Raw genomic sequence first — 23,660 nt, forward strand, 5'->3', positions numbered from 1 at the left:
GAAAGGAGGACCCCACCCTTGGCGGCAGGCCCCGGAGCGGCGCGGCATGGACCGGCGACCCCCGTAGCGGCCGCGCCCCGGACCCGCCTGCTCGCCCGCCGCCGCCGCCGCCGCCATGCCCTGAGCCGCCCCTGGCCAGAGGGGGGGGCCCGCCGCAGGACATGCCCCGCCGAGCCGGCCCCAGATAGCAGGTAGGCGCACGCGGCTCCTCGGGCAGGGCGGCCAGGCCCGGGGCTCGGCTACGCGCCCGAAGGGCTGGGTCGCGGCGGCCTGCTGCAAAGGCGGAGCGCTCTGTGCAGGCTCAGAGGCCTTCGGGTCCCCCTAACATCCTCTCTCTCCCTCAGCTGCGCCCCCCCGCCGGGCGCTCCCCGCCCCGCCGCCCGCCCGCCCGCCCCGGGAAGATGAATGCCAGCCCCCAGGAGGCTCTCATCTCCGTGTTTCTGCAGTTCGTGGAGGATCGGGGCCGCTGGGCCTACCGGGCCCTCAGCCAGACGCACCAGCCCCAGGCCCGGGAGCAGCTGCACAACGAGATGAACCTGCTGTACCGCAAGAGCAAGGTGGAGTGGAAACAGAGCAAGGACGAGGAGCCCAAGAAGGGGTAAGCGGCAGGCTCCGGGGCCCCTGGGATCCGGCCTTGCTAAAGCCAGAACGCCAGCCCCTTCCGGGAGGCCTCTAGGGGGCGGCTTTAAATCGCCTGCTTTGAGGCGCCCCAGCTGGGGTGGAATCTGCTCCAAACTGGGGGGGGGGGGCAGCCGGGTGGGGGGGGCCAAGTCCCCTCAAGCGGGGGCAGTCCAAGCGCAGGTGCGGTGCTCGGAATGCGCCACATTGAACCAGGAAGTCTAAAAAAAAACACCTGTCCTGACTTTTGAAAGACTTCCCTTCCCCGCATGTTAAATGCTCCCCATTGTGGTAGAGTAAGTAATCCCCAAAAGGGCCAGGCAGGATAGGTCTGGTTTTCCCCGGCAAATCTGTGGCGAACTTCTTACGAGACCTGTTCTGATGCAGATGTTTCTGTCATTCTTATTTCGGGGTGGGGGGGTGCTCTTAGTTGTGAGAGATTTGATCATTAAGAATGTAGAGAGCGTGGGTTCTCTGAGGGGTGACTTGCCTGCGTGGCATGAAGCCTGTGGATGTCACCCGTTGTCTGTATAGGCTGGTAGCTATTGCGGCAGAGGGGTCAAGCGTGTTGGCACCAATGGTGCTGGGAAACATAGTTATGTGGTCCCAGAGGGGAGGGAAAATGTAGGTTACAAGGCAGAAGGCTAAAGACCAAGATTCCCTGTGTAACATTCTCAGCATTGCTGCTTGCTCCAGGGCCAGCTGGACAGACACAGGTTAGGAGCAGTGTTCCCTCTAAGCTGAGTTAGTGTGAGCTAGCTCACAGTTTTTTAGCCCCTGGTTCACCCATTTTTGTCTTAGCTCAGAAAGGATGTGGCTCCAGAGCAAACCAATTTATGCAGTAGCTGAATCGCTCACTCACAACTTGAATGCCAGTCGCTCGCAAAGAAGAATTTTTGCTCACGAGACTCTGTAGCTTAGAGGGAGCATTGGTGAGGAGTCCCACGTTGGACAAGAATGTGGTGCCAGAGGGAAGGGTTTAGCTTTATTAGGCACTGAGGAACTTTCTGGGACAAGACAAAGACGAACCTGTACAAAAGAGACGGGGACCAAAAGGAAATTGGGCTGCTGGCACTTCATAGCAAAAGGACGTTGCGGCCATGTTCAATGACTGGGGGAAAGCTGATGGGAGCTGAGGAGGTTCTGGTTCAGAACAACTTATCCCAAAGGGATGGTGTGGTAAATCCTTGGGGAAATGTCATTGGCAGTGGGCTAGAACGTGCGAATGAGAGTAGGGCGGTAAAGGAGGCCATGTGAGGAAACCGGGGTGGGGGGTGTGGGGCGCAGTGACAGAGGCCGGGAACTTTAGAGAGGTACTGGTGCTGAGATGCCAGCGCTAGGAGTCCCCGAGGTGGGATGGGGAAGCTAGAGGCCTCGTTGCTTAGTGGCTTTTCAGACCCCTGGTGGGACGGGGGGAAATCAGTGGGGCACGTTTATCCCTGGATATAAACTCTAGTGAAACAGGTCAAGGGAGGGACAAATCTGGGGCGGTCATGCTCTGTGTGTCACAGACAGCGTTTGTGCAAGTTAAGTGCCGTCAAGTTGCTTCCAACATATGGCAACCCTGTGAATAAATGTTCTCCAAAAGGCCCTGTCTCTAGCAGCCTTGCCCAGGCCTTGCAAACGAAGGGCCTTCGTGGCTTCCTTCATTGAGTCCATCCATCTCATGTCGGGTCTTCCATTTTTTCCTGCTGCCTTCACCTTTTCCAAGCATTGTTACCTTGTCTTCTCATAATGTGACCAAAGCACAATAGACTCAGTTTAGCCGTTTTAGCTTCTAGGGGAGAGTTCAGGCTTGATTTGATCTGGAACCCGTTTAAGTTGTCTTTTTGGCGGTCCACGGGGCATCCGTAAAACTCTCCTCCGACTACGTTTCAAAGGAATCTCTTCCTGTGTTAGCTTTCTTCATTGTCCAACTTTCACATGCATACATTGTAATGGGGAAAACTATGGCATGAATTAACTTGATCTTGCTCGCGGGCAACACATCCTGACACTTAAGGATCTTTTTGAGCTCCTTCGTGGCTGCCCTGCCCAGCTTCAATCTCTTTTTGACTTCTCGGGTGCCAGTCTCCCTTTTGGTTGATGATGGAGCCAGGGAATAGAAAATCTTGAACAATGTCTTCAACATCAATCTTAAAGTTGCACAGTTCTGCAGTACTCATTACTTTTGTCTTCTTGATGTTCAGATGTAATCCTGCTTTAAGCTTCATCAGTAGTCATTTTGAGTCTTCACTGTTTTCTGCCAACAATGTGGTGTTATCAACATATCTCAAATTGTTAATGTTCCTTCCACCAGTTTTTACTCCACCTTCATCTAAATCTAATCCATCTTTTTGTTATGATGTGTTTTGCATACAGATTGAACAGATAGACACATAAAATGCATCCTTGTCTGACACCTTTGCCAATTGGAAACCATTCTGTTTCTCCATATTCTGTCCTAACAATGGCCTCTTGTCTGGAGTATAGATTGCGCATCAAAACAGTCAAATGTTGTGGCACCCCCATTTCCTTTAAAGCCAGCCATAACTTTTCATGATCCACACAGTCAAAAGTTTTGTTGTAATCTATGAAACGCAAATTGATTTGCTTCTGAAATTCTCTCACGTGCTCCAGGAACCAATGTAAATTTGCAATATGATCTCTAGTTTCTGGCCACTGTGTGACAGACTGGATGTTGGACTGGATGGGCCTTTGGCCTGATCCAACATTGGCGTCTCTTATGTTCTTATGTTCCTTTTCTGAATCCAGCTTGAAAAATCTGGCATTTGTCATTCCATATACTGTAACAGTCTTTATTGCAGGATTTTGGCATCGGTTTACTCATGTGAGAAATAAATGCAGTGGTCCAATAGTTGCTGCAGTCTTTGATGTCTCCTTTTTCAGAATTGGGGTGTAAATTGAACGTTTCCAGGCTGTGGGCCATTGTTTTGTTTTCCATATTTGTTGGCACAGTCTTGTTAGGATGTTGATGGACTCTGGTTCTGTGGCTTGGGATAGCTATGGATATCCCATCTACACCTGGTGACTTGTTTCTCCAGTTGCTCTCATTGCAGCTCTCACTTCACTTTCTAAAACTGTAGGTTCAAAAGATGCTTCTTGGAAGGAATCTGTCATCCTTTCGTCTCTTTTGTACAGTTCTTCAGTGCATTGTTCCCATCTTTTATTTTGACATGTTCAATTAATGTATTTCTGTGTTGATCTTTCAGTATGCCTGTGATTTAAATTTCCCTTTGATTTCTTGGATCTTTGGAACAGACCTCTTGTTCTTCTTTTATTTCTTTACATTGGTCATTATAATAGTTCTCTTTGTCTCTAAGTGTGAGTTGCTGGAACGCTACATTTAGGCTCTTGATTCCATTTCTGTCTCCTTTTACTTTTGCTTCTTGTCCAACTTTAGCAATTTTAAAGAGTTTTATCAGTCATTCATTGAGGCTTTTCTTTTGGCTACAGGAATAATCTTTACACATTCTTCCTTGATAACATCTCTGGTTTCAACCCATAGTTCTTCTGGTTTACATTCACTTGAACTTAGTAATGCAAGAAGAGGGCAACCAATGGTGAGAGGGTTGGAATCAGGGTTCCCTCTAAGCTGAGTTAGTGTGAGCCAGCTCACAGCTTTTTAGCCTTTGGCTCACACATTTTTGTCTTAGCTCAGGAAGGAGGGCTCCAGAACAAACGAATTGATGCAGTCGCCCAATCACCTGCTCACAACTTTAATACCAGTCACTCACCAAGTAGAAGTTTTGCTTACAGGACTCCATACCTTAGAGGGAACATTGGTTGGAATCCAAGTCTTATGAGGAAAGGCTGAAAGAGTTGGGTATGATTAGGCTGGGAAAGAGAAGGCTTAGAGGGAACATGATTACAGTCTTCAAGTATTTGAAGGGCTGTCATGTAGAAGATGGAGCAGATCTATTCTCTCTTGCTCCGGATTGCAAGACTAGATCTAATGGGTGGAAATTACAAGGGAGTTGTTACCAGCTAAATATCAGGATAAACTTCCTAACTGTATGAGTGGTTGAGCAGTGGAACAGACTGCCTCGGGAGGTGGTGGATGCTCCTTCGCTGGACGTTTTCAAGCGGAGGCTGGACGACCATCTTTCGGGTATGTTGTAGGGCTCTCTTTCGGCTATGCTCCTGCAGAATGCAGGGGGTTGGACTAGATGACCTGCAAGGTACCTTCCAATGCTAACATTCTATGATTCTAAGTCTGTTGTTTACATGGACAGCACAGAATCATGTAAACCAGGAAACATTTGGGGAATAAGTTTCTCCATGGAATCACTATGGGTGAAAATACTGGACACTAAGGAATCCTTTAAAATGTGGGGGTATACTATCATTCATCTGATCAAAACTATGAGGCAGAACTTGAGACAGAGATGGAAATAAGGGAGATGACCAAAGTGCAAAATGTTGTAATACTGGGTGACTTCAGCAGCTCTCACAGTGATTGGACAAATGTGTGTTCAAGTCATGCTACAGAAACAGGATTTCTTGCGATCATAAATGACTGTGCAGTGGAGCAGTTGGTCACGGAGCCAACTAGAAGCGTAGCAAGTCTGGACTTGGTTTTGAGTGGGGGGTCAAGACCTGGTGTGAGATGTAAATTTGGTTGCACTAATTGGGAATGGTGACCACAAGGCTATTAAGTTCAGAATTCATGTTAATAGAAAGTTGCCCCAGAGTCCAAACTTAGAGCTTTTGATTTCAAAGGGGGAACTTTGGAAAAATGTGGAGATTAGTCAAAAGGAAGTTAAAAATAAGAATCAGGAGATAATTCTCCCATTTCTTAAAAATGAGAATCAAAAGAGTCAGATCCCTCTGGCATGCCTGAAAACCATTTAAAGTCACATTAACTGAGACCCAGATAAAATGTATCTTTCAACTCAGGAAATATACCACCAAGTCTAAAAGGATGCCAACATGGTTAATGACTCAAGTCAAGGAAGCCATAAAAGGGGGAAAGGTTTCACTGAAAAAGTGGAAGGTCTCACTGAGCAAGGTGAACATGAGGGAGCACAGAAACAAAATGAAATGTAGATTGACAATAAGGCAAGCATAAGGAAAAGTTGAGGAGTGGGTTGTGAAAAACATCCAGATAAACAATAAGCATCACTTCAACTATATCAGGATCAAGAAACCAGCCAAGGAGGCCGCTGGGTCTGTGGATGACAAAGGAATGGATGGACTATTGTAAGGGAGACAGGGAGATGGTAGAGAAACTGAATGAATCCTTTCAGCAGGTAGCCAGGTTGGTTTGCAGTAGAAGCACCAAATTCGAGTTCAGTAGCACCTTAGAGCCCAACAAGATTTTGGAGGTCAAGGCTCCCTTTGTCAGATACAAGAATGAATTCTTTGTTTTCATTGTGTGGAATGTGAATCACGAACCCGTAGCTGGAGTTGCTGTTCTTGAGAAGCATGTCTGGTGAGTTGGGACAAATTGAAGTGACAAGAAATGGTTCTAGGACCACTATACAAATGAAAACGACAGAGTTTCCAGCTCCAAATGGCATATACTAGAAGGTTCTAAAGGAGCTCAGATGTGAAGTCTGCTAACTGGTAGATATAACTTGTAACTAAAACTGGTGTCTGTACCAGTGGATGGGAAAGTGGCAAATGTTACACCAAAAAGGGGTCCAGAAGAGATCCAGGGGATTACAGGCCAGTTACCTGGGATACATGTTAGGCTTAGCTGGCAGAAACTGTTATTTTGGGGTTTTACTGAAAAAGTTTTTAACTGTTATCGTAAGCTGCCTTGAGCCACAGAGGAAGGTGGGACATAAATATTTCAATAAATAAATGTATAAATATTAAGCATATAGAAGAACAAAGACTGCTGAGGGGAAATCAGCATGGTTTCTGAAAAGGGAAGTCTGGCCTCGCAAGCCTCTTGAAGGTCTTTGAGCAGGTTAACAAGCTTGTGGTTAAGAGTGATCCACTAGACACCATATTCCTGGAGTTCCAAAAAGCTTTTGACACGGTACCTCACCAAAACCTGCTGAGTAAATTTAACAGTCATGGGATAAGTTGACAGTTCTCGCAGGGATCCCACAAAGATCAATACTGGGACTGATGCTCTTTAATTTGTTCATACATGATCTGGGATCAAGCAGTGTAGTGACCAAATTTGCAGATGATACAAATTATTCTGGATGGTGGAAACCAAGGTTGTTGTGAGGAGCTACAGGTAGATCTCTCTAACTTTGGTGATTGGGCAGTAGGGTGGCAAATGGAGTTCAGTGTAGGTGCGTGTAAGGTGATGCACAGTGGAACAAAAAATCCTGGAAGTACAGACTGATAGGACCTGAACTTGCCGAGGCTGAGAGGGCAAGAGACCTTGGGGTCATAGGGAGAGCTCGGTGAAAATGTCAAGTGCAGCAGTGTGCTGGGGATTATTAGGAAGGGTCTGAAAATAAAACAGCCAGTATTATAGTACACCTGTGTAGATTTGTGGTGCGGCCTCAGTTGGAAAACCGTGTACCAGAACTTGGTCACCCTATCTCAAAAAGGCCATTGCAGAGCTAGAAGTATAGAAGAGGGCAACCATGGTGATTAAGGTGTAGGAGCGCCTTTCCGAGGAGGGGGGAAAGCTGAACAGTTGGGGACTTTTCCATTTAGAAAAAGAGGGGTAGTCATGTTAGTCTCAGCAGGGTATGAGCTTTCGTGAGTCAATGCTCACTTCTTCCGAGATCTATCTGTATCTACAGAGAGAGAGATAACTTGTAAAAGCCCGTGTGCGCACGTGTGTGCGTGCGTATGTTTAAGCACAGGATTTTTTTTATGTTACATTGAACAAAAGGCCTAAAATGTTACAAACAGAAAAGGGCCAAACAAATATGAAGAAGTCTCTTATATGCTTGATTTGATGTCAGAATCATTTTGGGTTGCTTTGTGCCAGGAAGAGACAGAGACAGCCAATGATTGTGCTTTATTTTTTCAGGACACCCCCCTCCTCCGAAAAGCCACACGCCCCGTCCTGAGCTCCGCTGCAGCCCCTCCCAGTGCTCTTCTCCACCGGAGCCTGCCCCCTGGGTCAGCTGAGGGGGAGAGGGGATTAGACTGGAGGAAAGGGTGGGAGAGGGGAGCACTTTGTGGCTGAAATGTGAGAGGTGCTGGGGATGGAGCCTGCTTCTGCTCTGGCACGGAAAACAGGTTCTGGGGCCAAGCCCTGTCGGAACACAGGCGCAAGTCGAAGCCTGGCCGGCTTCTGTGTGGGGTGCGGAGGGTTGGCAAAGCACTGGAGGTGGCTGCGGCGGGCTGATGCTTCAGGAGAGCATGCATGACCTGCCTGGCCTCAGCCAGTCGGACTCCGCTGACCATCCGCAGTGTCCTTCTTTCCATTTGGCAAAAGTGCCGGGCCTTGCTTCTGCCACCGTCGTAGCCCCTGTGAGGTGAGCTGCCCATGATCCTCTTTTACAGGTGAAGAACTGTACCTGACAGGACCTGCCCCCAGGCCTCTTTGGAGGATGTGAGGGGACGCTTGCTCTTGGCTGGCTGCCTGCCTGCCTTTGGGCAGCTGTGACGGAGAAAGGAGTGCTCGCCGTTGTTCGATTCCAGGCCAGCGCCAGCATATGCTGAGGTGGGGCAGCTGCCGTGGCCCGTAGGTTCTGGTGGGACCCGCTGCCGCTGACTGCCTGCTGACCAGTCCGGTGCCTGCGCTGACATCCTCCCCCGCCTGTTTGTGAGTGCCTTGGCACTCGTGCTCCTGGCTGCATGTGCTGCCTGGCACTGCTGGCGAAGGGCACATGGGTAGGGCACAAAGCATCAGCGTTCCTGGCGGCCATGGCAGGGGCGTTCCTAGCCGCACCCACCACCACTGGGGGAAAGGGCAAGCAGGCAGCGTTTCTCTGCCCAGGGCCCCCGGTTTGATTGAGTCCGACTTCTTAAGTTACGGGTTGCAAACTTCTGAAATGCAAGAAGCCACACTTATTATAAAAAGGAGTTTCTGCCCAAATTGTGAACCCCAAACTGTTTCTCACCCCGAGAGCTGGGGGGGCGCCCTGATGCCATTAGAAAGCAGCTGGCCCAGGTAGCCTTCATCCACACACACAGTTGACCACCCCAGAAGACCAGCAAGGTCACAGAGTCCCAAGGGAGAGCAAGGCCAGTCCTGCGGGGGGGGACCGAGGGCGGGCGAGGCCCGGCCGGGGGGGGGGGGGGGAGAGGCTGCCAGTTGAGGAAGCCGAAAGGCCAGAGAATCCAAGAACGTGTGGGCCGGGGGGGGGGGCAAGGCAGGGAGGTCTCAGCAGCCACCACTGAAGGAGAGGGTTCCACAGCCTCTCTGCTGCTTGTCTTGCCTTAGGAAGCCTGTCCTAACTCTTAGCTGAGATGGATCTTCCTCCAGCTTAAAAGATTTTGAGTGAAGAATTCTTGGCCTTCTCTTCCTTCCACGTATTCGAGTCCTGTCCTCTTAGGTCCTCTTTGGCTGTCAGACAGGGAGGGGCCATGGTGGCTCAGTGGGAGATCCTCTGCTTTGCATGCAGAAGGTCCCAGGTTCAATCCCCGGCAGCCTCTCCAGTTAAAAGGATCAGCTGGTGTGAAGGACTCTGGAGAGTCACTGCCGGTCTGCGTGCTCAAGACTGACCTTTAAGGACGGATGGTCTGATCCAGTACAAAGGGGCTTCCTCCTGTGTGCTCTCATGCATGCGTCTGCTTCATGTATTTGCCACACTGAGCATTTCCGGGTCCGTGGGGCTCTCTTTTGCTCAAAAGCTTGCCGGCTTCCTGCTTGAACAGGTACACAGAAGAACATGCAATACCACATGTAGGCTGAGATCCTCTCCCTCCCCTGCTGGCAAGGGGGGAAGGTCCCTCCCTCCGCAGTGGCCTTGTGGCCTCCTTCGCTAGAGGCAAAGCCGGTGGGTGGGGTCTGGGGTTGTGCTGGCGGCACAGGTAACTCCTCTGTCCTGTCCCGACCAAACCAGGCGAGCAGGCGTGGCTCCCCCCACCCGGGTCTGCAGTAAGTGAAGGGTTAAGACACCAGCAGGCAGCTGATGCTTGGCTCCTGCAGGTCACCCAGATGCAGTTTCCATGGAAACGGCTGGGCCACCAGCCAGTATCCTGCTGCATCCTCATGTTTTTGGTACCCAGGCCCCTGCACTCCAGTGAATGAAACCTGGAAATTGGGGGGGGGGATTGGGAAGAAAAGAGGTGTTGCTAGGAAAGTAGGGTGTGTAGGAAGGGAAGACAGGCATGCCGGGCTGTGAGACCGATCCATGGCGGGGGTGGGCTGGGGGCTGTGGATACCTTAAGGCAGGTCAGTTCCAGGTCAGTCTGGACGGGTTCTGTTGGGGGGCCAGCGGTGTGCAACCGCATCTCGGTCTGAAATCTGAACAGCAGTCCGGCGCCACTCCAAAGCGGGCCGCTCTTTCCAGGCTGGACCAGTGGCGTCATTGCTTGGCACCGAGAATGAGCGTCAGTGCTGGGGTGATGTGCCCAGGCTCATCTGAGCGAGGTGGGCTTAGGCGAGGGCATGCGGGAAAGCCCTGCTCAGGTTGGCATGGGTGTGTGGGGCGAGGGAGGGAAGCCAAGGCAGCGTGAGGGGAGGGGGGGATTGGCCTCTCCCACTTCTCAGGAAGGCTGCCTCCTTCCTTGCCTGTGAATCCTGGCACGGCTGCCCTGCCTTGGCCAGCTCTGGCGTGAGGCTGGCAGTGGGATCAGCCAGACCTCTCAGTCTTGGGAGGAACCGGAGCCCAGCATCTGTTGACACATGCCCAACTCCGCTGCAGGTTGCCACTGTGGAGCCCAGCTTGGGTACTACTTGGTTTGTCTCCAAAGAGTGATTAACACTTGAAATTCACTGCCACAGGAAGTGGTGGCAGCTACAAGCATGGATGGCTTCAAAAGGGAATTAGATAAGCATATGGAGCAGAGGTCCATCAGTGGCCCCTATTAGCCACAAGGTATAGATAGGGACTCTGGGGCAAGTGATGCTCTGTCATATTGGTGCTTGGGGGGGTCAACAGTGGGAGGGCTTCTAATGTCCTGGCCCCACTGGTGGACCTCCTGATGGCACTGGTATTTCTGGCCACTGTGTGATACAGAGTGTTGGACTGGATCGGCCTTTGGCCTGATCCAACATTGGCTTCTCTTATATTTTATGTTCTTATGTCTGTGGGGGGGGGGGAGCATGGGGCCGTGGCCCAGTGGAAGAGCCTTTGCTTGGCACGCAGAAGGTCTCAGGTTCAATCCCCGGCAGCGTCAGTTTAAAAAAGCAGGCAGTCGGTGATGATGTGAAAGACCTCTCTCTGCCTGAGACCCTGGAGAGCGGCTGCCAGTCTGAGTAAGCAAGACTGACTTTGATGGACCCAGGGTCTGATTCAGTATCAGGCAGCTTCATGTGGGTTCCTGTGCGGGAACTGAGGAGCAGGCTGGGCTGGCCCCTCCCAGCACTTGGTGTTTTGCCAGGCGGTAGGCTGATGCACTCTGGTGCATTTCTTTGATGTCCACAGCTAGCGGTGGTGGTGGTGGTGGGGGAGATGGATTCAGAAGACCTGGAGGCTGCACCTCTGTGAGAGATGAGGCTGGTGGGCTGGGGGTGAACCCTTGCAGGGAGGTCTGCATGGACCTCTCTTGGCCACCCTGCTTCCCAGCACCCTAAGGACCCAGGAGTTATTAACCGTAACTGGCTATTTTAAGTAACAAACGTGGGACTTTGAAATTAGAAGCCTTGGACTGCCTTTGAAAAGCAAAGCAACTAAGCCCTGCCTGATAGTCCTCCTCCGTGCAAGCCATGGCAGGGCTTTGGGCGGGGTGTGTGGAGAATGGTTTCCCAGAAATCAGGACCTTCCGAGGGGGTTCATGGGACAGGGATCCCCTGAATGAGGTGAAGTAAGTAAGTATCTGGTGGCACCTTGAAGACTGCCAAGATTTTATTCCTGCATGAACTCCGGTGGACTAGAGCTCGCTTTGTCGGATGCACAGCTGAACCGGCTGGATCTCACCCCGTGGGCTCTGCTCCATGGAAGCATCTGGCCACTGGGATAAATCCTTGTTTGTCTTTCAGGGGCTGCGGGACTCCCACTGGTCTTTGCTGCAGCCCACTAACGTGTTTCCCCTTGCCCCGCCCCGGGAGTTACTCCAAAAGGAGGGGCATTTCCTAATGTCCGTTTGCTTGGTCTCCTCTCCAGGGTTGGGGAACTGTCAGAGGCGTCTCTATAAATTTGGTGAGCACCAGCGATCACCAGCATTGGGGACCCTGTGGACCATTGGGGGCACCTTTAGAAAACCGAGTCCACTCCTGTCTGCCCAGGGGAGTCTACAAGTCCTTTAGGCATGGTGGTGTCTGCTCTGTGTCCCTGGGCCTTTGCAGGCATGGTTTTAGCACCACTCGGCAGTTGCAGGAGGGGGTTTCTGACCACCAGCGGAGGGTCTTCCTGCCAGTGTCCATCCTCCTGGTAACTCTTCCTCCCCTCTCTCCCCCTCTCACTTGCAGTTCAGCTAAGGAGCCTGGTGTGGGGAAGGCGCGGGACGTGGCCTCCTTCCGCCGCCACTTCAGGATGGGGTTCATGACCATGCCTGCCTCGCAAGAACACGCCCCACACCCCTGTGCCAGCAGTATGGCCCCCCGGTCCCTCTCCTGCCACTCCGTGGGCAGTGTGGACAGCAGTTCAGGAGACGGGGCTGCTGGCTCTCGCAAGCCGCCCGCCAAGCCCAAGCGGCATCCCAGCACCAAGCTGAGCGCAGAGGCCAAGACTGCCCTGGAGCCTGTGGGGGGCAGAAGAGGTAAGGGGAAAAGGGCGGCAGAACGCCCAGCGAGGGCCCCCGGTCACGTTAGACCACCAAGGCAGGCTGCCGGAGCCCTGAGGCCACGGACCCTGCTTGCCTTCGGGTCTGTGCCAGTGCAGAACAAAACACGGGGCTCCCTTCTGCCCTTTCAAGGGGCTCAGAAGGGCATGGGTCAAGGGCAATGGAAGCACTGGTGTGGACCATCCCGGGCTCCGATTCCACACTTGTGCGCCGCCTCTCGGAACAGGGCAGAGGGCTTTGCAGGAGTGAGGCGGACTCCTGTACCAGGTTCCAGCCCACTTGGAGGCCACACCCTCTGACTGGCAGATCCACCTCCCGGGCCCAGAGGGCACCCACAGGCCTTTGCCACTCCCAGGCCAGACTGAGCCTTCAGTCTGCTGGGCTGCGCTGGCTCCATGGTCTGGTGATTGGCTTCCCACTTTCGTGTGACTCTCCATCCCGCAGGGCTGGACCCGGGCACTGAAAACAGGCTCCTCTGTAAACCCCACCCACCCATACACCTGTCAGTCTCCCTCTCCCGTCCACCTGCCCGGCAAGACTGTCTTCTGTGTTTCTTTTCCACGCTAGGTTCCCAAAAGTCCAGTTCCGACGGTCGGGAGCTGGGGCGCAAGGTGCCCCCCCAGAAGCCCAAGCGTAGCCCCAACACCCACTTGTCCGTCTCATTCGATGAGGCGTATGCAGGCAGGCTGCCCGGCCCCCCTTTGGGCGGGGCAATGCAGCGCTACGGCCGCGCCTTCTCTCAGACTCAAGCCAAAGGCTCCGATGCCGAGGAGGATGAGCCGGTGTACATCGAGATGGTGGGAGACATTTTCCGAGGACCCGGGCCACCCTCTCAAGTGCCAGCCGCAGCGGACGAGGACTCTGACGAGAGCGAAGCCATTTACGAAGAGATGAAGTATCCGCTCCCAGAAGAAGGGGGCGAATGCCGACCCAGTGGGGCACCGGCCTCCCCGCGCCACCATCCAGCCAGGCGGGAGGCTGCCAAGGCGGCGCCCAGCACCAAAACCTCCCCATGTGAGATCCCACCGCCATTCCCCAACCTCTTGCAGCACCGCCCCCCTCTGCTGGCCTTTCCACAATGCAAGAAGGGCTACAAAGGCCCCAGCCAAGAAGGGTCGAAGTTGCCCATCCCGTGCCATGCCAAGGACGCCCCAGCTGCTCCGATGACGCCCCAGGTTCCCAGCCATCAGCAGAGGGCTGGTGAGGGTACAGCCTTGGGCCCTTCGGGTCGCGCCCGCAGCCACTCCACGCCACTGCCCCCCCAGCCCGCTGGCCAGAGCAAAGCCGAGAAGGAGCTCCCCAATTCCCACAGCATGATCTGTCCCCCAGCCAAGCAGGCCCCCCCGGCAGCCTCCACCCCGGCAGCCTCCACCCCCTCCATGCTCCCTGTCAAAGAGAAGCCTGCCGTCTCCTACACCATGGTCTACTCTGCCGTCAAGGTCACCACACACACGGCCCCGATGGAGCAGAAGACCGAGAAGGAGATTTCGGTCCTGCATGGCTTGCTGTGTGCCCGCCCGTCCACAGTGCCCACCTGCAGGCAGGCCCAGAGGGCGTGCACACTGCCTGAGCCTCCACCCCTGGGCATGGTCTGGACTTATCCTGCCCCCTGTGTGGGGCTGAAGCGCCCGCCGGCATACGAGAGCATCAAGAACGTGGGCGCCAAGGCTTCCTCCACGGTCAAGCTCCCACTCCAGGACCGGGCATTCACCAGCGTTGCCTGCTCCCACCTCCTGCCCGGTGAAGAGTGCGCCCGCCCAGCGGGAGAGGAGGAAGCCTTTGGGTGGGTGCTGCAGAGAAGGATGGGCTATGTGAACCGGAAGGTGAAAGAACCAGAAAGTGAGTATGGGCTGCAAACTGGGGGACGGGGAAGAGGAGCTCTCAGCCCGGGGGGTGGGGGGGTCAGCCTGCCTCTGGCTGATGTTCAGGGGACCCTGCAAAGCCGTTTGGTTTGCCAGGGCTTGGCATGGGACGGTATTAGCTGGGGCTTGGCCTTGTTTCAAGTGGTGGTGGTTTAAATTGTGTCTTACCAGCTGCCACTGAAAGAGAGCCAGCATGGAGTAGTGGGTAGAGTGGCAGACTAGGACCCTGGGCACCCCTAGCACAAATCTGGGGCCCAGCACAAACTCTCAGCCTGGCCTACCTCACCAGATTGTTGTGGGGAAATGGGAGGAGGGTTCCAGTAGCCACTCTGAGCCCCAACGGGGGAGAAAAGCAAGATAGAAATAAATAAATACAAGCGGATGAAAGGCAGGTTGTAAATGTTTGAATGAATAAGTGGATGAAGCATCTGGAGACACCTGCCTGTAACTGCTGAGAGACAAGTCCCCTGGAGTTCTCTCTTCCTTCCTAGGGGCCGGCGCCTCTTCCCTCCTTGTCTCAAGACAGCTGTTTCTTCAGGGGGGGTGTTGGTGCTCAGCACAGGGCATGGCCACCCTGTCCAAGCTCTGGGGGGGGCTCCCTTCTGCTGGATCCCAGCCATGGGGGGCTGCAGCCGGTGGTGGGCCCATTTTGCCTGCGTCCCAGTTTGAAACGGCCTCTCCCCTCTGGGGGGGGCCCAGGGGAGACGGGGGTCTGCTCTCTGCTGAGCCCCCCCTTTTTGCCCCAACAGAGGCTCCTGATGGCCCGAAAGCTTTTGAGGAGAGTGACAGCGCCCCCACCAGGATGGAGAAGGAAGAGAAGGCCGGGCCGGGCCTGACGCAGTCCGGCATCCCCGTCCGCATGCTGGGGCCTGAGGGCATCGCGGTCAAGATGCCCGGGGGACGGACAAACCTGCCTGTTCCCTGCCAAACCTTTCCCGCCTGTCACCGGAACGGAGGTGAGGCGGCTGTGGTGTGCAGGTCTGGGGGTGGGAGGACAGGCCCTGGAAGGGAAGAGGTTTCTGGGCTAGGGTCCTCTCTGTAGAAAGGGGCTCTGAGGGTTTAGGGCGAGGGATCCCTGTTTGTTCTTGGGCTGCGGAATTTGCGTCTGATGCAGCTGCAGAGAAGCAGGTGACCTTCAGATGAGGACAGACTGCAGAGAGCAAGGCGGCATCGCAGAGAGGAAGAGCGAGGGGGGAGAGGCAGGCGTTTGCCTCCTTGTTCTTGAGGCTGGATTTGCCTTACCTTGGGGGGGGGGCTTCTTTGAGGAAGGCCCCTTCCCCCCCCCCCAGATTGTGCCTTAATTTTTTTGGGGGGGTGGGGGACAGATTATGATGTTTCGCCAGGGACGGGACAGCATACGGGGTCTGTGGCTCCCGGCCGTGTTTTTGCCCCATGTGACTGGCAGCCAGATGAGTAACCTTCTGGGCCCACACAGGGAGGGGCCGAGTGAAGGGTGTGGCATTGCTGAAGGGTGTGTTTCCTGCTTCCCCCCTCCCAGATTTCACTGGTGGTTACCTCCTGGGCCGCTCCGCATCCACCTCTGGTGTTCGACACGCCGTGGTTCACACTCAGAGGCCGTGTAGCCATCCCCGAGACCCGGCCAGTCTGGTACGGCGGAAGGGAGGGGCGGGGCAGAGAGCCTCTGGGCCTTGTGGAAGGGGGATAGGCTGAGAGAGAGACCCTGGCAGATAGGCCGGCCTGCCTGCCTGCAAAAAGCAGAAGCCTGGACTTCCAACATCCTTCCTCCCTCAGATCTGGGTTCTTTGGGGTCTGAGCCCGAGTGGGTGGGTGGAGGGGAAGAGGGAAGGGAGCCCTGCCCCGTAGTGAAGCCTTGACCTCCCCGTTCACAGTGCCCTTTCCCCACAGGCTCTGCAGCAAGCACCGCTGCCAGCCCCCGGGCCCCTCCAGGGCTCCCGCGAGCGGGACGGCAAGCTCCTGGAGGTGATCGAGCGCAAGCGGTGCGTGTGCAAGGAGATCAAGGCGCGGCATCGCCCCGAGCGCACCCTCTGCAAGCAGGAGAGCATGCCAATCCTGCCCAGCTGGCGGAGGAATACAGAGAACCGCAAGTCTGGGACACCCCCCTGCCGCCGCCAGCAAACTGTGCTCTGGGACACAGCCATATGATGGCGCGGGGCTGAGCCCCGAGGAACCGGTGCCTTGTGCCAGCCGAGCCGGACACGGTGCAGGGCTAACTGCTGGCAGCGTGGTGCCCTGCCCGTGGGCCCCTGGCCTGGGACTCACCAGAGACCATGGGCTGCTTGGGTGCTGCCCCCTGCTGGTGAAGCAGGGCAAATGGCTCTTTGGCCAGGATCCAGGATTGAAAGCAGCACGCTGGGAATACCAGCATGGAAAATCCGTTGCTTCGCCTCAAGGACCCTCTGTGGAAACGGCTGCCCCACAGGCCCACCCCACAGGCGGCTGCATCTTAGAGTGGGGGCAAGGTTGCCAGCTGGCACCCCTTGCCCTCACCCTCCAAACCAGCCACGTCTGTGCCAACAACCGACCCATAAGATGCTGCCATTCGTCTTTCTCGGAGGGGGGCCAGCACGATAGCTGTGGGAAGGGCAGCCATGGCCCCGTTGTCTCTGCCAAGAGGGAGGCCTCCGAGTACCGGGGCGTTTCCAGGTTCTCACGGGGGTTTTCTTACATCGCTGGGGAGGAAGGTGGGAACCGGGGGGGGGAGGGGGACGTCGTTGCCATGCAGAGTTCTCCAGACTGAAGTGGCCACAATGTCTCCCACTTCACCTGCCAGGCCGTTTGGTTGGCCAGTTCCTGGTCAGAGATAGGACTTAAAGCTGGGATGCCTGAACACAAGCGGTCTGTCCCTCCCTCCCCAGGGGTGGGGCAGGGTGAAGAGAAGAGCAGGCCCTTCATAGCAGCCCCATAGGACTTAGCCGCTTCTTCATTGGCATCTGTATCTCTGACTGGGGGGGCCGTCTCCATCAGCTTGCAAAATAAAATAAGCAAAAATTTCCCAGTCTGGCAGTGAAATTATGACATCAGAGTTTTCTCGTCCTGCAAACTGGAGGAAGGGGACCCAGACTTTGGGTTGGAAATGCAGTTTTCCAGAAACTCCCCCCCCCCTAATTAAAATGTCAAATGTTTTCCCATGTAGGAAAACTTTGATTTAGCCACATTCACGTTTACAGAAATAACTCATCATAGCATCGCTTTCCTTCTTTCCTGCCCTGTTTTCTCATGTCCTGGTTCATTTTTCTTACCTTGAAAGCCAGTAGTTCTGAATTTCAGCAGATGCCTAGAGACTCAAGGTTCTGGAATGGGTCATGTGCTGTCTTTCCTCTCCCACTGACTCTTCTCACTTAAATCTGCTTTAAAATTCCCTTTTTCGCTGCCCAGAAAAGCCAAACTGCAATTTCAATATGGGGGGGGGGGAGATATTTCAGTGGAAATGGGCCTCCTTTGGGAGAACGGCTTGGGTTTTGAGTGCTGTTAGAACTGTGCTGCTGTTCAAAGTCAGCCAGCAGGGGTGGGGTTGCGGAGGGGACGACGAGAAAACTCTTGTGCTTGTGTCTTCTCTACGCATCTGACCATGTTACAAAGTCTGCCTTCTGAACTCCAGCCTGGCTCCTTGCCATGGCAAAGCTTCTTGCTCTCTTTGGGCACAGGTGGATTCAAGGGCCTCACAGGGTGGGCTTTGTGCAAGCTGGGTTAAAAGACAGGGTAGAGATCGTGGTGGCAACTCGCATTGCACATTTGTGTGATCATGCATTCAGTGCCTCCCACAGAGGTGAGAACCTCCTTTAGACATTAGCCCCTTCCTGTTCATGGAGCTAGTCAGTAGGATCACAGGGGGAGCCCTGGAAGGCTCACCAGTGCTGTTGGTAAGATGGCCCCCACCCGAACATCCATGCAGGACTAGCCAAGCAGCAGCAGTAGCCCTGTCCGTCCCATCCCCTGGGCAGCCTCTGCGCCCTGCCTCTTGGCCTCACTCGCCTGTCTCACCTGCCTCGTGGTCTGTCTCTCTCTCTCGTTTGTATTCCTCTCCATGGAAGCCACCTCTTCCTGCTGAGCTTTCTGTCTGTGTGCTTGTGATGGCACATGCTGGCAGAAGTGGAGCCAAGGGGTTTTCCTCTGCTGTGTGCCAGGCAGCCCACCCATGGCCGGCAGCATTTTGTTCCGTGTCTTCAAAGTCTCATCCTCAGCCAACAGATTTGGGGAACGAAGCTTTTGGAACTGGTCCGGGACCCTCCCAGCACCATCCATGCCATCCCCTCGCCCACTTCTGCTTCAGAACCGACTGCGAATCCATCCGCCACAATTTCCTGTTAGCGTCCACAAGACACGGCTGGACCGGTTGGGGCGTTGGCATGAATTAGGGTTTAAAAACTGTGTACGGCGCCGTCAGGGTGAAGGAGAACCCACTCGGGACTCCTTGGTTTTATGCTCCAGCCCCTGATTTAAATATTTCACAAGATTGTCTAGCGTAGCAAGATGATGAAACTGCTTTGCAAAAATATTTATGCTGGGGATTCGTGGGAGGGTATTTATATATTGAAAAACAATGGAAAGAAAATAAAACTGTCACACTGGGTTGCTCTACTGTGGACTAGTTTCTCGTGTGTGATTCTGGGCTATCTATTACAGACAAGAGCAGAGGAGGAGAACACCAGGAATTGCAGGGCTGTGGCTCAGTGGTAGAACAATTTGTTTGGCATGCAGCAGATCCTGGGTTCAGTTCCTAGTAGCTCCACTTAGAAGTATGAGATAGCAGGGCACAAAAGACCTGAGACCCTGGAGAATTGCTGCCAGTCTGAGTGGGGAATTCTGTGGAAGATTGGGGGGGGGGGAGACTTGGAGTTAATCTTTCAAGGGTAAAGTCTTAATGTAAGGGGGAAAGGGAGGAGTTGAGGTAGGAAGGTTAGGTGTGAATCCTGTTATAAATCAACAGAATTAGTAGTTGCATATCATTGATGGTGAGAGTGGTCATAGGTTTAAATAGATAAGGAAAGTGATGAAACAGTCATTTCAGAATGAATTGATATTGGTTCAGGGTATCGTCTGATACAGTGTACTGAGAACTGCCAATTAAAATTTCTGAAAAGTGGATCCCGTAGAGCCATTAGAGATTGTAATGAGTCAGGAAATAAGTCACCGCAAGGACAACATGTAATGTTTAATTTCTTGATGAGTTCCAATTCAGAATTATCATATTTTATATTCCCTTTGATTTGAGAGGGTAGGGGGTAGAACAGAAACTTTCAGGTCTGTAATGGAATATCCTGTGCTCCGAGGGCTCTCTCATGCGCAGAGCTGGTGGCCACAGGGGTGTGCAGCAGTGTAAGGCATTAATAAGTCATGAAGAGTTTTGCCTTCACAAAAGTGCTTGGGGATCCGCTTTTATTGATTGAAGCCCAGCATTTCCCCCCCAAAATCTTGCCAGTCCTCAGCAAATCAGCATAATGACAAAAAGAGGAAAGTGGGACTGAGCCGAGAGAGGCTGAACGTTTCTTGCAGAGTGTCACATCAGCCTGAGGAGGGGGATTTCCTTCCAAAGGCTGTGGTAAGTCATAAGGCACTCCTGTATCAGAACCTTTCCACAGTGTTATGTGCTTGACTTAGTATCCTATAATTGTAGTGAATTGTTCCACATTTCCCAAAAAGGGAGCAGGTTCCATGTGGGAGGGAAAGACTTGACACTGAAGGTGAATTTGCTGCCAGTCTGTCTACTTGTAACAAGGCTTAAGCGAGCTGGGACTTAGGAGATAGCTGATTTGGGCTCTTCAAGCGTAGCTTTCCTTGGGCTGCCTTTCTTTGTGCTCCATCTTGTCTGCTTCTGTTCTTGTTCTTCAACAGCCGGATGGAATTGTTTATTTATTTAATTTGTACTTTGCCTTTTTCCCAAATTGAGACCCAAAGCGGCGATACCCTTCTTGCAACCTGTCTATTTCATTATTTCACTTAGAAAATGTGTTGACTGCCTCTTCAGGAATTTACCAACATAAAACAATGAAAGTAACCAGCCAGGTAAAATGAACCCGGTCAGCAAAAAAACCATTTCAAAACCATCAGCAGAAGGGAAAGCGTTTAAATGGTATAAAATTCTATAAGAGCATATCAAAATCCAGTGTAAACAGGTGGACACAGAATCCATAAAAGACTGTAAAGTACCCTATGTAAGGTAGGCGCCAGACGGACTTCTAGTGTGTGCTTGTGGGGATGACATAGCACTGACATATTTCTATCAGTAGATGCAGCCCACTTCACCTTATGGGGATATGGGGTGTGTGCAGAGAGAAGGCCCTGAGCCAAAGGTCTTAACTAGTAAGCAGGACCGTCGAGGAGGAGGCAGCCGTTCAGGTCCCCTGTCCCAAGACCTTTGGGACTTTAACACTCAACACCAGCACTTTAAACAGCGTCTGGGAACAGGGAGCCAGATAGTGCTGATCTTTCAGCCCTGTCTCCACCCCCCAATATGAGCCTGGCTACTGAATCTTGAACCAAACTTAAACTTCTCAATGGTTTTGGGAGGGAGCCCCACAGAGCACAGGGCAGTAATCCAACTGGCGCGGTCTCAGAATGGATCACCGAGGCCCAGTCCCATGTTTCAAGGAAAGCCCATGCCTAGTGCATCATCGGCAGAACCTGAGCAGAGGTGCTACATGCAGCAGAGAGAGCCTGAGCTTCCAACCTGAGGCCAGGATCCAGGAAGCCACAAACCTTCACCATTCCTGGATAGAAGGGTGCCTCGGAATCAACAGATGTCAGCCTGAGTTCCGTGGAGGAAAATGAACGGTGGAAACAGCAGATAAGAACATAAGAGATGCCAATGTTGGATGCCAAAGGCCCATCCAGTCCAACACTCTGTATCCCACAGTGGCCATAAATACCAGTGCCATCAGGAGGTCCACCAGTGGGGCCAGGACATTAGAAGCCCCTGTGGCAGTGAATTCCAAGTGTTAATCACTCTTTGGGTGAAGAAGTACTTCCTTTTATCCGTTCTAACCCGACCGCTCAGCAATTTCATGGAGTGCCCACGGGTTCTTGTATTGTGAGAAAGGGAGAAAAGTACCTCTTTCTTTACCTGCTCTTTCCCATGCATAATCTTATAAACCTCAATCATGTCACCCCTCAGTCGTCGTTTCTCCAAGCTAAAGAGCCCTAAGCGCTTTAACCTTTCCTCATAGGGAAAGTGTTCCAACCCTTTTATCATTCGAGTTGCTCTTTTCTGCACTTTTTCCAAAGCTATAATATCCTTTTTAAGGTGTGGTGACCAGAATTGCACACAGTATTCCAGATGAGGTCGCACCATTGATTTATATAGCGGCATTATGATATTGGCTGATCTGTTTACAATACCCTTCCTAATAATCCCCAGCATAGCATTGGCCTTCTTTATTGCAGTCACACACTGTCTCGACATTTTCAGTGAGTTATCCACTACAACTCCAAGATCTCTCTCTTGCTCAGTCTCTGCCAGTTCAGACCCCATCAATGTGTATTTATATTTAGGATTTTTGGCTCCAATGTGCATCACCTTGCACTTGGCCACATTGAACCCCATTTGCCATGTTGACGCCCACTTGCCCATCTTTGACAGATCCCTTTGGAGTGCCTCACAATCCTCACTGGTTTTCACCACCCTGAACAACTTTGTATCATCCGCAAATTTAGCCACTTCACTGCTTACTCCCAACTCCAAATCATTAATGAACAAGTTAAAAAGCAGTGGACCAAGTACTGATCCCTGCGGTACCCCACTGCTTACCTCCCTCCACTGGGAGAACTGCCCATTTATACTCACTCTCTGTTTTCTATTAATTAGCCAGTTTTTGGTCCATAAAAGGACTTGTCATTTTATCCCATGATTTTTGAGCTTACTTAGGAGCCTTTGATGAGGAACTTTATCAAAAGCTTTCTGGAAGTCAAGGTAAACAATATCTATTGGATCCCCCTTGTCCACATGTTTGTTCACCCCCTCAAAGAACATTAACAGGTTAGTGAGACAAGATCTTCCCTTACAGAACCCATGTTGAGTCTGCCTCAATAGGTTTTGTTCATCTATGTGCCTACTAATTCTTTCCTTAATAATGGTTTCCACCAATTTACCCGGTATCGACGTCAGACTGACTGGCCTGTAATTTCCCGGATCTCCTCTGGAACCCTTTTTAAAGATGGGAGTGACATTAGCTACCTTCCAGTCCTCAGGAATGGAGGCAGATTTTAAGGAGAGATTACATATTTTTGTCAGGAGATCCACAAGTTCACAATTGAGTTCTTTCAGAACTCTCAGATCTTTCCCCATTATTTTGCAAACCCACCCAGGAGGTGAGGAGTCCTGCCAACGCTCTCATTCCAACCACATTTTATCCCCTGCTCATCAGCATACCTCTTTCAGACCTCTTTGATGTACTCTAGCTGTGACTTCTGTTTGGCAATAGGCGGGAGGACAACTGAGGTACAGGATACTAACCTCTGGGCCTCAGAGCACCAGGACTCAAGCAGAAACGGAGTCCTGGATGCCTGTTGGGCACACCCCCAGACCCCCATCCTCTCTTGAGCCACTCTCCTCTCTAGATAGGACTCCCAACCCAGACCCGGCGATGCTACATAGAGTCCATCCCCCAATGGAGACATTTTCTCCAGAGAAACTGATCTTGGTCATCTGAAGGTCAATTGTAATAGGGGGAGATCTTCAGATACCACCTGAAGGTTGGTAATCATACCAAAGAAACAGTGGGCAAGTGTTTGGGAAACAGACACAGAAACAGACTGAATTCTGGAGTTTTGGCCCCGCTGGCGGACCCCCTGATGGCACTGGGTTTTGGCCACTGTGTCACATAGAGCGTTGGGCTGGAAGGGCCACTGGCCTGACCCAACATGGCTTCTCTTATGTTCTATACTCAGGGCTATTTTGGGGCAGAAACGCACAGGAATTGAGTTCCAGCTGGCTCCTGAGTTGGCCACGCCCAGCAGGAACTCATTAGCATAATAGGGCACACCCCATAGCAGAAACACATTAGGATTGGTTGCATTAGGGGTGTGTGGCCTAACATGCAAAGGAGTTCCTGCTACAAAAAAAGCCCTAGGTTTTGACAACAAACAAGGTAAACAGAATAAGAAGCAAAAGGTGGGTGTGGCTGGATGACCACACTTTTCTGGTAACATGGGGGTGTGGCCTAATGTGCCAATAAGTGGTGCTGTCAGGGTGTGGCCTAATATGCTAATAAGTTTTGCTGTTGGGTGTGGCCTATTATGCTAATGAGTTCCTGCTGGGCTTTTTCTACAAAAAGAGCCCTGTCTATACTCCTATGAATTCTCATCTCCTTTTCTGTTTCCAGAGAAATTGGGGGAAAGGTTAGTGTCCTACTCTAAGCTGGTGGAATACAGAAGGTTACAAACAGTAGTTCCCATCTCCTTCCCAGTTTTATAGCCTGGTGCTGTTCTGAACCCCACACAAATGCT

The 23,660-nt window shown here is 52.5% G+C and overlaps 1 protein-coding gene across 1 annotated transcript; it reads left to right on the plus strand.

Moving 5' to 3' along the window:
* Positions 1-401: 401 nt before the first annotated feature.
* On the plus strand, positions 402-16,361 carry NYAP1 (neuronal tyrosine-phosphorylated phosphoinositide-3-kinase adaptor 1). The gene is made up of 6 exons (XM_015427888.1): positions 402-598; positions 12,062-12,351; positions 12,943-14,214; positions 14,987-15,193; positions 15,736-15,845; positions 16,104-16,361. The coding sequence occupies exons 1-6, from the start codon at positions 402-404 to the stop codon at positions 16,359-16,361; spliced, it is 2,334 nt and encodes a 777-aa protein (XP_015283374.1).
* Positions 16,362-23,660: the final 7,299 nt, after the last annotated feature.

Source organism: Gekko japonicus, unplaced genomic scaffold (assembly GCF_001447785.1).
Source record: "Gekko japonicus isolate JY-2015 unplaced genomic scaffold, Gekko_japonicus_V1.1 scaffold761, whole genome shotgun sequence".
Classification (NCBI taxonomy): domain Eukaryota; kingdom Metazoa; phylum Chordata; class Lepidosauria; order Squamata; family Gekkonidae; genus Gekko; species Gekko japonicus.

What these genes read in the sequence shown, in the direction of transcription:
- NYAP1 (XM_015427888.1), top strand. Translation starts at nt 402, where the DNA reads ATGAATGCCAGCCCCCAGGAGGCTCTCATCTCCGTGTTTCTGCAGTTC. An exon ending in GAAGGTGAAAGAACCAGAAA is followed by an intron (nt 14,215 to 14,986) that starts GTGAGTATGGGC and finishes TTGCCCCAACAG; the next exon opens with AGGCTCCTGATGGCCCGAAA. An exon ending in CCCGAGACCCGGCCAGTCTG is followed by an intron (nt 15,846 to 16,103) that starts GTACGGCGGAAG and finishes CTTTCCCCACAG; the next exon opens with GCTCTGCAGCAAGCACCGCT.